Raw genomic sequence first — 16,149 nt, forward strand, 5'->3', positions numbered from 1 at the left:
ACATTTGTACTTGCAGTGCAGTATAGATCATTATTTTGAGTGAATTTGTTCTTAAGAGACTTGTATTTCTATGTCTGCCTATGAGATTTTATAACTAAAGGCTGTCTCTGATCTTTGAATTGCCCATCAGAAAGTGATACCCATTCTGAATCTATGGAATCAGAGCTAGGACTGGAAAAGATGAGCCTGGAATATCAGTGAACAGTGAAGCAATGTGAGGTATCTTAGTATTTTTGAGCTAGTTATTACTGAAGTGCATTGACTTTTTCAAAAGTCAGACTTTCCTTAAAATTTTTCCAATTCTCATTTCTATCAAATTGACCATAAAAGTGGCACTGATGAAGAGATATAGATTGTTTTAAAGGAAAAACATTTCACTGGAAAATACTGCTGTGTGAGGAAAAATATCTCTTATCTGGAAATTTTTACACATACTTTCAAAAACTGAGAAGTAGTTAAAGTTCTGCCTGGTGGATTACAGTATTTCACAGTCATGTGTTCCCTGACATCTTGAAGGAACATAGTCAGTTGTTAGAAACAAATGTTCTATAGGAGGCAGGGGATTGGCTTTTGGCTCAAATAAGTCAGGGAAACAAAGTTAAAGCAAAATAAGGCTATTATATCTAGAGATAAGCCTCTAAAACGAGCTGATTTGTACATCATGAATAGCCAACAAAAGTATGCATAACTTGCATTTTTCCTGGATTCTTTAAAAATAAACAAAAACCAAAAACAGCCCATCTGGTAATAGCTTTCAGTGTTGCATAGAAACTAGACTGGAAAATAGTATGTGGAGAATAAAGTCCATTGAGTATATGTCCTTTTAAATGGATTACATCAATATCTGAAAGGAAACTTATGAATAAAAATCAATGTAAAGTTCAATGAGTTCAGTACACAAACTAATACTAACCATTTGTAATTAGTGAACTTCTAAAATCTTACAGTTTATATTGTATAAGCAGTTAGGACACAATATAATTTTAACATAATATTGATCATATAGTGCCTGCATATTTTAGTTGATGTTAAATAGAGTGTATAGAAAAGATTAAAAAGTGATTTAAAAACGTTAGAGGCATGGTAATAGTGAAATTTTTAGAGGGAGCTTGAAAGGTAATAACACATGTATGGAATATATTAACACTAAAACAAAATGATAGTCAAGATTAGAACAATATTAAAAAACTTAGTCATTTTGGATATGGCTCAATACCTTTGTTTTAAAAAATATGACCTTAGCGAGGCGCCTGTGGCTCACGCCTGTAATCCTAGCTACTCAGGAAGCTGAGATCTGAGGATCATGGTTCAAAGCCAGCCTGGGCAGGCAAATCCGTGAGACTCTTATCTCCAGTTAACCACCAGAAAACCCAGACATGGCACTGTGACTCAAGTAGTCAAGCACTCACCTTGAGCTGAAGAGCTCAGGGACCGTGCCCAGGATGGGAGTTCAAGCCTCATGACTGACAAAAAAAAAAATAATAATAATAATAATTTTAAAAATGACTTCAATAAATGGATTAATTTCCTTTTTTCTTACCATTTTAGTTTTCCTCTTAATTTAGTAATATTCTATCATCTTTAATAACTTTATCAAATTTTAGGTAATGTTTAAATATACTACTAACTAAAGCTTTATCCAAATTTACATAAAATTATTTCCTTAGTGGGGAGGGAAATGTTTTAGTAACTAGTGGTATTTCTTTTCATTTTTGACAATTACAAATAAAATATGTGACATTTTAAAATTGAGGTCTTTTGTTGGTATTATTTTTGAAGTATTGTTTTTATGTTTGTATTCTAGGATTTTTTGTCCAAGGTTTTCCTAAACTCTTGAGATTTCAAGAACATCATGAAAAAATACTGAATAAATTTCTGTCCAAACTTAAGCAACACTTGGTAGGTAGATGTGACACTGACTTACACCCATAGACACCAGAATAAAGCTATAATAACTTAATTCAGTCTTTGATCCCAATTGCATTATTAATTTATGATGTCATCCACTTAACTTTTACTATGTAGTTATAATTCCCAGTGTTTGAAGACATTAGGTTTTTAAATTTTAATACTGATAGTCTATCAGAGTACTAATTCAGATTCAGATTACCTCTATGAATATTAAAAGTAAGGCCTTTACAGATGTGTTATTTCTCAGTTATTTTGGAGGTTTGCAAAATTGTATAAAAAGCATTTCTCAAACTCATTGCTTATGAAATGTATATATGCTTTACTATAAAATAATGAAACTATAAAAAGAGTTTACTATAAATATATTAATGAAAGTCTAAATGTATAATCCTATCATGAAAAATCTATTCTTGGAGTTATTTTGAGAAGTAAAATTTTGGGAGAAAAAGACTTGAAAAAATGAAAAAGATTTATAGTGAGATGATTGCTGTTTTTTAATTTTGGCAGCTACCTCCCATAACCTTTGTACCTTTGAGTATTATGTTGTGATATTTCATTGCTATAATTTTGTTGCAGAAATTGTGAGGTCTTTATTTTTTCAGGATTCTCAAGAAATCTACACAAGTTTTTACACAATGAAATGGTTTTTTCAGTGTTTCCTTGATCGTGTAAGTATTTATTTACAAAACTCAGTCATAAGATTCTAAATCCAAGGTGAAGGAAAGCTGCTTGGCCTTACTTGAGTTTTGTTTTGCTCTTCATTGCAGACTCCTTTTACGCTGAACCTCAGAATATGGGATATCTACATCTTTGAAGGAGAACGAGTCCTTACTGCTATGTCTTACACAATCTTAAAATTACACAGAAGTAAGAAATGGTTTAATTACAAAGACTTCATAAAAACTGAAGTCTATTTCAATTCTGATGTCTCAGTCCCTACTCCAAATTCATTGTCTTCCATTACGAGTTGTTTAAAGAAATTTGGAAACCAATGGAGAAATCATCTTCAGTTGGTTCTTTCTCATGACTAGATGAGTCATTGCAAAAGCCTTTGTTTCTTTTCTCCTATATTACTTCATTTTCACACTTTCAGAATGGAATACAGTTTGGTGGTATCTCTAATATTGTTCATAAATGTTGGTTTCCACTGGGACTCTTCTCTTTTCATCAGTCTGAATCTTAGGTTTGTAATAGGAAAACAGAAAAAGCAAGGAAAACAGGCCTGTTAGTTAAGGGGGCTAGAGAAAACATTTCTACTACTGTTTCCTCCTTCTAGAAAACCAGTTGTAGAAGGGGAGCTTATAGATCTATCTTTCTGCTTGAATACGTCACGGCTTCTGGGCAAGCATAGGCAGTATATAGAGTTGCATAAATAAATCAAGGTTTACTATGTTTTTTAGTTTTTAAAAAGGTACTTTTAGGGCTTTGTAAATTTGATTTATCATACCTTACTTAAGAATCAAGAAACAAAAAGTTTTCCTTCTTGAATATGAAGTACCCTGTTCATCTTTAATGTCTCAACTCAGCCTTACATATCTGTTATAGCTAGCTAGACAGAGATGATGAACTATTAAAAGCTTTAGACCTTATCTAGTACCACATATATTCATAACTATTCCACTCTTTTAACATTAGTTTTGAATGATCTGGTCAGCATCCCAAGTAAATTATAAGGCTATACTGGGTAGATGTGTCATTACAACTTATTTCTCTGCTATGCTTAGCATTGTTTGGAACACAGTAGATATTTTGGTGTAAGAGTGGAATGGCTTTTTAGGGTGAGATTCACCATATTTTACAGAAGATTGAGAATATTCAGCAGGAATTCTTTATATTGTTTGTTCTTTTGAAGAAAAGGATACAGAGGCATTGTGGCTCATTTTCCTTCCACTCAGGTCTTCTTTCCCCAGCACACAGACTGAGGTTCAGCAACGAAACTGTAGATTTCAAATTATCTTCCCAATCTCAGGGCTCTATCATCCAACCAGCTGAAATCCTTTCTCCTCTTCTTTTCCTTCCCTTTCCATCTGTTCTTGCCTTCCTTTCTCTGGATTATAAATAGATGACAGTATAGAACAAAGGATAATTTTTATTTAGAGATACTATTTTACTGTTCCCTAGTAAGTTGTATAATAGTAAAAATACATTGTAATATTTCTTTTTTTTAATAGCTCTTTTCTCTCCTAAATTATTTTATTTGTATGACCTGTGATTCAATTTGGCAAATTTTCTTACTCATTTTTTTTTGGGGGGGGGCAGTCATGGGGCTTGAACTCTGGGCTTGGGTGTTGTCCCCGCGCTCTTCAGTTCAAGGGCCACTTCTGGTTTTCTATTGGTTTATCGGAGATAAGAGTCTCATGGACGTTCCTGCCTGGGCTGACTTTGAACCGTGATCCTCAGATCTCAGCCTTCTGAGTAACTAGAATGATAGGTGTGAGCCACTGGCGCCCAGCTTTTCTTACTCTTTATAAATAAACTTTCCAATAATTACAAGCCCACAGATCATTAAACTAAAAAGCTGTGGAAAAACCTGCTTGTTGCTGTGTGTTTTTCTTGGTTAGAGAATGAACCTCTAAGGCTTAAATAACTTTCCTTTATACCTATATAAAGCAACAAAAACTGAGTGAAAATAAAGGAATGGAAATGGAGAAATGTTTTTTAAGTGGTACAGTTTTAGACAAAAGAATCACTGCTGCAGATCTTTTGCACGCTGCAGATCTTTTGCACAGCAGTCTTTGTATTTAATAATAATGTATAGCACACATGAAAATTGCCAAGGGAGAAGATGTTAAATTGTATTTAGTGATAGATATATAAATTAAGCTGATATACCCATTCCACAATATTATACATATATCAAAACATTATTGAGCATCCTAAGTATATTCAGTTTGTCATTTGCCACTTTAAAAAGTAAAAACAACAAAAATCTGTTTCTGGTTACCTTAGGCTCAAAGGACCCAATTTCTTTCTTCATGATTTCCTTAGAAGTATTTACAGGCAATGATACTGGAAGTTCCTCTATAGTTTTAAATAGTAAAATATCAGAAACAACCTAAATGCCCATTACTAGAAGACTAATAAGCAAAATACAAAAAATCTTTGTCTTACTGAGCTTGTGATACAATGTCATATATGTTATAATTTTGTCTTTTTCAAATGTCCCCTTGTAAAATATGCTACACCTGAAAAGAGTATGTTATCTTTCAACTTAAAGTAACTGTTGACTTAGCATTTATATTGCTCTTACCTTTCTTAGAACATCTAATGAAATTATCTATGGAAGAACTTGTAGAATTTCTTCAGGAGACTCTAGCAAAGGATTTTTTCTTCGAAGATGATTTTGTAATCGAGCAACTTCAGATTTCTATGGCAGAACTGAAGAGGGCGAAATTAGATCTCCCAGAACCTGGTAAGAAATATCCTAACATTTCACTAGTTTTCTACTAGGAGCTATGGATTTAAAAACTGAAAAGAAAGATGTATATCTTACTTTTGGGGAGTACATAGGAGATATGGATTGCTCAAATGATAACAAAGTGACTGTAAATGAGACACTAACAGAGCTAAGAGAAAAATTAATGAGAGAAGGCCAAAGGAAGTGGAGGAGAGAGCTAAAAGGGAAAATGTAGAAGATGCAGTAAGAAAAACATCTAAGAGATTTGGGAGATATTACTGGACAGAAATTATTTTGATAGATATTGCTTATATGTTATCCTGAGAAATTTGTTTTTGCCTTTTTCTTTCCCATGTTTGTTGCAGTAGATGAGGTGATAAGAGACTGGGTAAGTGGAAATTCATGAGTGAGAGATGAAAAGTAAAAACAGTCATTTATAGACCTGGAGGTATGGCTCAGTGGTAGCATACCTGTGTGGCAAGTGCAAGGTCCCAAGTTCAAACTAACAAGGTCCCAAGTTCAAACTTATTCAGTGTCACCTTTGTATCTAGACAGGAAGAAAGCAGAATTATATTCATGAAGATTTGTTTTTCCCTCTGTAAAAATCAGCTGCTCTGCTGTTACTTATTTAATTGAGTGGCTTTAATCAGCAATTCTTGGTGATTTGGGGTCATCAGGATAGACTAGAAAACAACCCATCACAGTGGTAATTGAGTTTTGAGCATAGGCCTTGTGAAACCATCGCCTTTACTAAGTGAGGTCAACTCTCCCTTGTTCAGCATAATGATGTCCATTTTCTACTAATTCTTTCCTGTAGCAGGAAATGCATTTGGAGCAGCAATTACTATAGACTTGCTACTGAATGTTTATTTAAACAGAGTTAAACAGAAGACACACGTAAAAAAAATATGTATTATCAAACTATTTAAACATGAGATTAAAGCTTGAAACCTCTGTAACGGAATGGAATGTTGTTTACTATCTATCATCTAACTAGCAGCTAATAATTTTCAATATACTACTTGCCACACAGCCTCTCATTTAACCCCTAAAAATAACTGTAGAAAACGTTCTAGTCCTCATGTCACAGCATTAGTGAAATGGGGGCCAAGAGTAGGGTAGGGGATAAAAGGAGAGGGGGAGATAGATAAATCATACCAGAATCACTGGGTAGTGTCTACTCTCATCACCCTGGTAGTTAAAAATGTACAGTACAGTATGTTAGGGTAGCCCAGCATTTTCTAGAACAATGCAGTAAACCCTCCTTACTTGGGGGTTTATTAACAAGAATAGAAAATTTGAAAGCAAAAAGTTTTAACTTTCTGTGAGCACATTGCATCTGGGTGATGTGGAGCTTTTAGTCCTGCTTTCATCAGTTGTAAGTCATGTGATCTGCTCAGTGTTTCCCTGCCTTAACTTTGTGAAGGTAAGTCTCCCTAAGGAAATGGTGCCCAAAAAGCAAGGTGAATGTGAGTTTTAGATCTGTTGGAAGGTGACATGTTTTAGTGGAAGTTGGATGGCATTATGGGGACTATGAATGGATCCATAGTACTATGCATCCTGGGCATGCACAGAATTTCCTTGGTGGCAATCTCCTTGAAATTGTAACAGGGGATACTAAGCCTACTTCAGTCTGTTTTTCTGTATTTCTACTACCACAACATTTATTTTCAGGATTTGTTTGCCTCTGCTTTTGTTTTCTCATTAAATTATGAGCTGCATACATCATAAACATCATACAAGTATTTTAATATCAAATCCATCCTTTAAAAATATACACAACTATGTTACTTCTTTTGGTTCCTTACATATTTTATCATTCAGTCCTCCCACCAATAGTATGATGGGATCTATATAAATTCATGGTTTTTGTTATTTTTTTCCTGGTTGGATAGAGTATTCTACTGTTGTTTTGATCTATATTTCTTTCATTTTAAATCTGGTATTGTTTCTTTATATTTATTAGGCATATATATTTCATTTTCTGTGACCTTCCCTATTCATCTTTTGCCTGTTGACTATTGGCAAACTAAAGACATTTGCTCCTTTTACTATGTGTTATATATCTTATACGTCCTTTCTTTACAGGCCTTTTTCCTTATGACTGACTTTTATGTCTTGTTTGTTTCTTTGTTTTGTTTTTGTTTGCCAGGTTTAGGGCTTGAACTCTGGGCCTACGTGCTGATCCTGAGTTTCTTTTGCTCAAGGCTTGTGATCTACCACTTGAGCCATAGCTACACTTCTGGCTTTTTCTAAGTAGTTCATTGGAGTTAAGAGTCTCATGAACTTTCCTGCCCAGGCTGGCTTTGAACCACAATCCTCAGGTCTCAGCCTTTTGAATAGCTAGGATAATAGATGTGAGCCCTCAGTACCTGGCACTTTTATGTCGTAATGTAAAGAAATTTTCACATACTAGATGAAGGGCTTTAAAAAAAAAAAACACCCTCATATTTCTAACTTTTGTTGGGGGTTTTAGTGCTTAAATCACTTTTAAACAGATATGATTAAATCTTAGCTCATCTAAAATTGCACTTTGTTTATAGAATAAGCAAAAATTTTTTAATCATTTTTAAGTAGTTGTACAAAGGAGTTGCCATTTAACAAAGCAGTTTATGAATACTATATATCTTGATCATTGTCACCCCTTTCAGCTTTCTCACCATCCCTCCCCTACCTAGCCTTTCCTTCGCTCTCCTTAATTTTGCAGGATATACTTGGATTCTTGAGGGTTGTTTGTTTGTTTTGCTTATTTTCCAAATAGTCGTTATATCATAGTATAGTTAGTCATCATAGTATATCATAGTATTTTATTCTATTCCATTCATCTCATTATAGTTTCAATATAATTAAGGCTAATATTCCTCATTACTTTATCTCATCAAGTTACCAAAAAATCCACTAGTATTTGAGATCATATTGAATTTTAAGGATTATGATTTTAGGGGTGAGGAATCCTGTTTTTAAAATGGGGGGTCCTAAGGAATGGCTTTTACTTTTTTTGGGGGGGGAATCCGGTCGTCGGGCCTGAACTCTGGGCCTGGGCACTGTCCCTCAGCTCGTCAGCTTCAAGGCCTAGTGCTTTACCACTTGAACCACAGCGCCACTTCAGCTTTTTTCTTTTTGCTTATGTGGTGCTGAGGAATCAAACCCAGGGCCTCATGCATGCAAGGCAAACACTCTGCCACTGAGCCACCTTCCCAGCCCTGGCTTTTACTTTTTACTTAATACTTTAGTAACCTTTAGAGTCTGTTTTCTTTATGTGATGTAGCATATTTCTCACTACCCATTCCAGCCCAGGCGTTTCATTCACAGTTGGCCATCAGTACCTCAAGTGTGTTACAGGTTTCCTGAAGAGGAAAGTCCAGACAGTGGAGGCTAGGGATCCAGAATTCCTTAGTGGATAATTTTTGTGTTTTGTATTGCTATTGTAAATTTAATCTCTTCTTCCATTTTTTTCTTAACTTGGTAGGAGAACATTTAAAATATACTATTTTTCTGAGGATACAGCATGACCCATTGTAACAGACACTATGTTGGAAACAAACTTTACAACTTTGTGGGGGAGGAGGAAGAGTTGGGGAGGTGGAGAGGTGGAGAGAAAAGGAGTGATAGAGGAAAAACAAAGGAGGGGTAACAGTGCTCCATAGGAAATGGACTTATTACCTTTCTTATGTAACTGTAACCCCTCTTTACAGTATCTTTACAATAATATATATATTTAATTGAAAATTTTATACTATTTTTATGAAAGACCTAATTAATTGATTTCTTAGGTTCTATAAGACTTTAAAGTATTATGTTCAGCAAATAATAGTATTTTTCTCCATCTTTTCAAGACTTATGTTTCTTACTCTTTTTTCAAATCAAGAAAGTCTCCAGCTATTTCTGGATTTAACTATTGTTAATTTGTTTGCTTATTTTTGTGCCGTCCTAGGGCTTGAACTCAGATCCTGGGTGTTGTCCCTGAACTTCTTTTGCACAAGGCTAGTTCTCTACCACTTGAACCATGTTTCACCTTTGGCTTTTTGGAGAGTTTATTAGAGATAGGAATTTTATGAACTTTCCTTCTTTTCTTCTTCCTCCTCCTTCCTCTTTCTTCTCCTTCCTCCTCCTCCTCCTCTTCTTCCTCCTCTTCTCTTCCTCCTTTTCTTCTTCTTCTCCTCCTTCTTCTTCCTCTTTTTCTTCCTCTTCTTTCTGTTCCTCCTCCTCTTCCTTCTCCTCTTCCTCCTCTACCTCCTTCTTCTCCCTCCTTTCCCTTCCTTCCTCTTTCTCTTTTCTTTCTTGTACTAAGGTTTGGACGCAGGGCCTCACACTTGCTAGACAGGTACATTATCCCTTGAGCACTGCACTTTTTGTGTTAGTTAATTTTTGATATAGGAATTCTTAATGCCATAGCCACCTGGACTGCAGTCATGTCTACCATATCTAGCTCTTTGTGAGGAGTACCAGGATAGCCACAGACTGTCTCTACCTCTCAAGTAGCAAGGGGTATAGCATTCACATATTTTTCTAGACCTGCAAACTAGTGTTTTAAAATTCACTGATTTCTTTGTACATTTTTTGGTACATTTTCTTCTGTAACAAAGAACTTTTCCTCCCTCAACAGTAGGTCTTTGTGATTATTTTAAAATTCAGTTTCTACTTGGAGAATACTTAATTTTTTGTCTTCACTGATTTTTCCTATCTTCTATTCAAATGAAGGCATTTGGCAGTGAAGCCATTTGGGTCAAGCAGTGAAAGTCATGTGGTTAGAAACCCTACACTGATAAACTGTGACTGCCAATTTGATCCATTTTGTAGTGTGTTATTTACATAGCCCCTAGAGATTTTTCTTAAAATAATTGGGAGCTATTTTAATGTTTATCCTTTAAGTATCAGAAAATATGAAGCTGAAGGAACTTTTTTATTTTTGGTCCGGTCGTGGGGCCTGAACTCTGGGCCTGGGCGCTGTCCCTCAGCTCTTCAGCTCAAGGCTAGTGCTCTACCACTTGAGCCACAGTACCACTTCCGGCTTTTTTTTTCTTTTTGCTTATGTGGTGCTGAGGAATTGAACCCAGGGCCTCAGGCATGCAAGGCAAGCGCTCTACCACTGAGCCATCTTTCCAGCCCTGAAGGAACTTTTTTAAGGAAGAATTTTGACCAGGTGCTGGTGGGTCATACCTGTAATTCTAACTACTCATGAGGCTGAGTAGGTAGGATTACATATAAGGAGTACAGGTCAAAGCCAGTCTGGGTAGGAAAGTCTATGAAACTCTTTATCTCTAATTAACTACCAGAAAACTGAAAGTGGAGTTGTGACTCAAAGTGGTAGAGTGTTAGCCTTGAGAAAAGAGCTCAGGGACAGTGTCCAGGCCCACAACCAAGAAAGTGAGAAGGGGAAGGGAAGGGAAGAAAGAAAATTTTGTTGCTTTGGGCTCAGATATATGTGTTTTTATTTTCCCCTAAAGAAATTTGGTATTTTGTTTATAAATTGTGAGTTTTGTTAGTTTCTGGTTGCATTTCCTTCTTTTTATATTGGGAGTGACACTGAGTGCCACAGGAAGAGAGCATTTTTTGTTGATGTACAGCAGGGCTCTCCTGGATTCTATTTGGGGTGATTTCATGCCTGGTTGTCTCAGTCTTATTCCTATCTCTACCACTCTAGTAATTCCTTCTCTTTTCTTCACTTGTTCCTTTAGCTCATCTTTTAAAGTTGTTTTTTCTGCCCATGATTTCTAGGCAATTCATATTCTATAGTCATGGCAGTCTCCCAAATCTTGGTCCTTAGAACTTCAACTTCCAGCCTGTTTTGCCAGAACACTAAGTGGCCATCTTCACCTGTCTGCCCCTCAGACACTGCAAACAACCCTTATAACTGAGTGAGTTACCTCCCTAGCCAACCTCCAGAGCTCTTCGTAGAGCTCTTCATATTTCTCTGTCATATAAAATAGTCAGCATTCACTTACCTTAACTCTTCTTCTTCTGCTTACTGCCTCTGCTTCCTAGAACCTGTTTAGTTACAGTCCAGTTAACCGTTAAGTTTTGTGTGTCTTTCATTCTTGACATCTCACCAACGTTTTCTTCCCAGAGCAGCAGTAACCAAACTGGGACCCCTGCCTCCTGCATCACTCACTTCCTTACAGAGCCAGAAAGATGGTGTGAAAAGGCTGGATCCTTCCGGAGCATTCTAGTGCTTGTGGGAGAAAATCTAAGTCCTTAGTTTGACATAGAATATTTTCCTCTTTTCTACTTGTTACCAAACTAGTTCCAATCTCATTCATTCTGTTTAATTTTAACGTGGATTAGGAATAATTACCATCTTGAGCCTTTAGCCCATTCCTAGAATCTCCAACCCTATCGAATTTGGTCATCTGTATTTTGTGCCTTAAATAGAACTTTTGTGCATCCTCCTCTCCTCACACTTCAGTCCTTGACCATTCATCCTTGTTGGATAGAGTAAAATCCTTGAGGGCAGTGACTATGTCTCTCCATCATTAGCACTGTTCCAGTGTCTTACGTATATCAGTCAGACTTTTTGTAAGGAATAAAGTTCTAATATCGTAAATATACTAATTTGTCTACTACGTAAGTTTAGCAGGGTTTTTTGGTGGTAATGAACCATTCTGTATTTTATTTGAGAACACAAGTCAGTTTTATTGTTAGAGCATATATTTGCTTTTGTCTATAGGGTGGACGTTTCACACATTCAACAATTTCTCATGTGTGAATTGAAACACTCGGAAACACAAAATGCAAGTTTTAAAATTAATTTATTTCAAAATGAGTTATGAAATTTTTCTGGCCTTAAAAAGATGTACAGTGAGGAGAAAAATGCTTAAATAATAGTCTTTTTCTCTCAGCTTCCCTTTTAATCTGCTAAAAAAATAAAAGTCAAGCTAGTGAGCTTACCTTACCTACAATAATCTTTAAAATTATAGCTGTAATTTAGACAGCCAACTATTTCTTTTTAGTTATCTTATTGAAGGCTACTGTAATAGTGTTTGAGTTATATGTTCTTCTGGTTAGTGGCACATTAAATAAAATCAGTTGATTTTTCAAAAATAAATTTGAAATTATAACCCTTCTGTATGTACATCACCTTTATTATAATGATAAGAAAACAAAAATAAAAAAAATGGAAGGTCTGGGAATGTGGCTTAGTGGTAGAGTACTTGCCTAGCATGCATCAAGCCCTGGGTTTGATTCCTCAGTACACATACACAGAAAAAGCTATAAGTGGCACTGTGGCTCAAGTGGTAGAGTGCTAGCCTTGAGCAAAAGAAGCTCAGGGTCAATACTCAGGCCCTGAGTTCAAACCCCATGACTGGCAAAAGAAAAAAAAATGAAATCAGCAATTTTATGAGAATATTTTAAGATGTTGGACTTAGTATGAGATTCAGAAAGGAATGGGTAACTCTTTTTTTTAGAATAATAGAATGATTTTCCCAGCAATGGCTTTCCACAATTTTTTACTAAAAACTGTTGGAACAATCTGAGTACATTTATTCTGTTATTGCAATTTATAAATAAAAACGTTGCTTACAAGGGAGAGCACTCAGAGCACTTTGTGTAATTATATGTCTCAGGTGCCAGAAGGAGCTAATGCCTCTGGGGTTCATCTGCAAATCTTGTAGTATAGTGTGATGTCCACTTGGTGGTGACAGAGACCTGAATAAGGCCAAAAATGGACAGCCCTGAGGTGTGACCCAAGAGGGACCTTTTCTCTTATCTTTTTTTAGGCAAATTAGAATATCTTCTGGGATTTTTTTGTTTTTGCTGTTTGTTTTTTTCTTGTTTTGTAAGAAAGAAGAAGGAAAAAAAAAGTAAGTGAGCATTTTGCCTTTATTCTAAATATATCATTTATTTCCAGGAGTAGATTATTCTAAATTGCTAGTACTGCCATAAAAATACCACTTACATAACTGTCCACTGGTAAAAAATATCATTAATGTGATATCTTCACAAATGCCCCCCATTAGATCTTATAGGAATGGGGGGCTCCCTTACCCCTTACCTAGGGTTGTAATTCTTTACCTCCCATGTTTTTAGGAGGAAGAAAACGAAAATTAAATATTAGACATGAAGCTGAGCAAAAACGTCTGTTGAAAAGAAGCCCAAACTGAAAGCATGGATAATAAACATTAATATTGATGGCCTCTAAAAGAAATATTTAATGCTTTATTTGGATCTCCTTTTGTGAGGGGAAAGCAGAGAACATTTATTAGCATATGAAAATGTTATTGGCAATGCCATTTGTCTTTCTTACAAGTTCTACACGGTATTTCTTTAGTTTGGTAAAGATTGAGCAGTTAATCTTCAACATGAATCACTTTTATGAAGAAATCAAGTAGATTTTCCCCTTAATTTCATAATCATAGAGGTTAGAGTACCTAGGCACTGAGGCCTCAAGTTTAACACTGCTGTTGGAAATGAGAGGTTTTGCCCTATCCAGTTCTACGAACCTGAACCAGTCCCTGAAAACACATCATAGTGCAAGGCTGGCTTCAGGAAGGATGATGCACTGCTTGGCCTCCTCCTCTTCTGTCCTCACCTCTCCTCCTGCTCTACTCTCCTTCCTTCTTCCTGGTGCTCTCCACACTTGCCTGTCACAACTTCCCCATCGTCCTTCCCCTTTGTACTTTCCTTGCCTCTCTTTGTATGTCTCTTTGCTCTTTCTTCACGTCCTTCAGCTCCTCTTCTTGTCTCTTCCTTCATAGATGGTCCTACGTAGACATGTCTTAAGACTGTCTCTGAGATGTATGCAATGTGTGTATAACAACCATGTGACATTACTGAAATTTCACTCTATTCTGAGTTCTTAGGCTGGGTATGGTAGTAATATGTGTCATAATCCAACAGTCAACAGATATTTCTAAGAGGCGAACATTGATGCCACTGTTGTCAGCCAGCTATTAGTTATACACATTAGTGTTCTGCCTGCTCCCTGGTCTCAGGGCATGGTGAAAAGCAGGAATGAGCTGACACTTCGAATTAAGCAAACGTAGAATTGCCCCCTGACCCCACATGGGCAAGGACCCTTCTCTACTGTGTTTGCAGTACCTCTAAGCCTAGCTTGATATTGCCTTTAACATCTGAAAGATTTGGGGTTTTTAAGCCCTTAAATTTAGGAAGCTCTATCTTATACCCCAGTCCACTACCTTTTTCTATCCTCATTGAAAATAGTGGTCCAGAGAGACTCTATCTTGTAAGTTTTTGTGCATCTGTGAGGTTATCGACTGATAAGATACTTGTTCATAAAGAAAGCGGTAAGAGGATGTCTTTTTTTTCTTGACAAGTGACTTGAACTCAGGACCTGGGAGCTGTCCCTGAGTTCTTTTGCTCAAGGCCTAATGTACCACCACTTTGAGCCACAGCTCCACTTTTGTTTTTTTAGTGGTTAATTGGAGATAAGAATCTCTTAGGCACTTTTCTTCCCAGGCTGGCTTTGAACTTCAACCCTCAGATCTCAGCTTCCTGCATAGCTAGGATTACAGATGTGAGCCATTGGCATCTGGTAAGAATATCTTTTAGAATTAATGTTGATGTGCTCATACCTGCTACATCTATTTCTTGGGCAATTTTATAACCAGTATGATTTTTTGATAGTATCCTTGCTGTAACTTAAGTGAAATAATGGGCATGTTTTTTCAGCACTTTCTGTGTAATTCTATTTCATAGTTTATGGAGAGGAACACAAAAGAAGGGAAGTCACTAGGAGAAAGAAAAAGTACTAAAGGTCTCTTCAAAGAACTTTAAGATCCTACTTTTAGACTATAAAGTAGTGTTAAATATAAGGTAAAGACTTTTTTTACCCTTTATATTAAAACATTAACTTTCCCACATATATCTGATGTGTATAACATTGCATTGTATTTCACATCTAAAATGACCACTTCAGTTTCTATTACTATTCAGTTTTAAATTCTTTCTCCTGAGAAATACAGGGCTTGTATCTGTAATTCCACATTTTACTGTGTCTCATAATTTTGACTGTTATGTGCCTTTTATGTATCTAAAGCATTTCACAATGAAAATCTGTGACTATTAGAGCATGTGGGTGGTCTGTGCTGTGTACATACTCTCCCAAAGATGTTTCCCTTTAGTCCAGCTCCTTCCTCACTTTCTTGTTGGTGGTTGTATTCATGTGTGCCTATGTATGTGCGTGCTAGTCTTAGGGCTTGAACTCAGGGCCTGGGCACTGTTCCTGAGCTTTTTTGCACACAAATAGCCTTTTGCCTCTGGTACGCCACCTGCAGCTTTTTGATGGTTATTTGGAGATAAGACTCGCTTTTCTGCCCGGGCTGGTTTTGAGCTGTGATCATCAGATCTCGGCCTTCTGAGTAGCTAAGATTACAGGTTTGAGCTTCCAGTGCCCAGCAATTGTTGCATTTATTAAATCTCTTCCACAGTACTGGATTTTACTAAACAATCTTCACCTTTCTTCCTTACCTTATGGTGTAACTTAACAGCTAAGTGATTCTGTGTTTGAATGAAAAGATCCAAGGGAAATAGAGGAACACGTACATCTAATTGGGGGATGCAAGCATTAGTTTAAATGTTTTGCTTCCATGTTTTCAGTAACACAGTTTTTTAGGAGAAATTTTGACTAAATATTAACAAGAGGAAGTGAAGGCAGATGGAAATAAGCTGTGACTAAGAGTGAACTACTCGGCTGGTATGAGGGATTTCGGGAGCATCCCATTTACCAGAAGAATTCAAGAAGCAATCACTGTGATTGCCAGTCATCTTTGAAAAGTTGTAGAGCCAAGCAAGTGTTTGAAGTATGGAGATGAGAAAAACGTAGTTCTGCTTTTTTGAAAGGAATAAAATTAGATAACATAAATCCCAGACTAGTAGACATG

The 16,149-nt window shown here is 36.2% G+C and overlaps 1 protein-coding gene across 6 annotated transcripts in view; it reads left to right on the forward strand.

Annotated features, from left to right (window-relative positions):
• The window catches only part of Usp6nl (USP6 N-terminal like), a 119,620-nt gene that overhangs the window by 94,402 nt on the left and 9,069 nt on the right, over nt 1-16,149 (forward strand). For all 6 annotated transcript variants that reach the window (XM_042686068.1, XM_042686072.1, XM_042686069.1 and 3 more), the window contains 4 exons: nt 1,805-1,899; nt 2,514-2,579; nt 2,679-2,778; nt 5,171-5,323. In XM_042686068.1, the coding sequence (XP_042542002.1) occupies nt 1,805-1,899; nt 2,514-2,579; nt 2,679-2,778; nt 5,171-5,323 (414 nt within the window). The remainder of the gene's footprint in view (nt 1-1,804; nt 1,900-2,513; nt 2,580-2,678; nt 2,779-5,170; nt 5,324-16,149) is intronic.

Source organism: Dipodomys spectabilis, unplaced genomic scaffold (genome assembly GCF_019054845.1).
Source record: "Dipodomys spectabilis isolate Male_0828 unplaced genomic scaffold, ASM1905484v1 ptg000096l, whole genome shotgun sequence".
Classification (NCBI taxonomy): Eukaryota; Metazoa; Chordata; class Mammalia; order Rodentia; family Heteromyidae; genus Dipodomys; species Dipodomys spectabilis.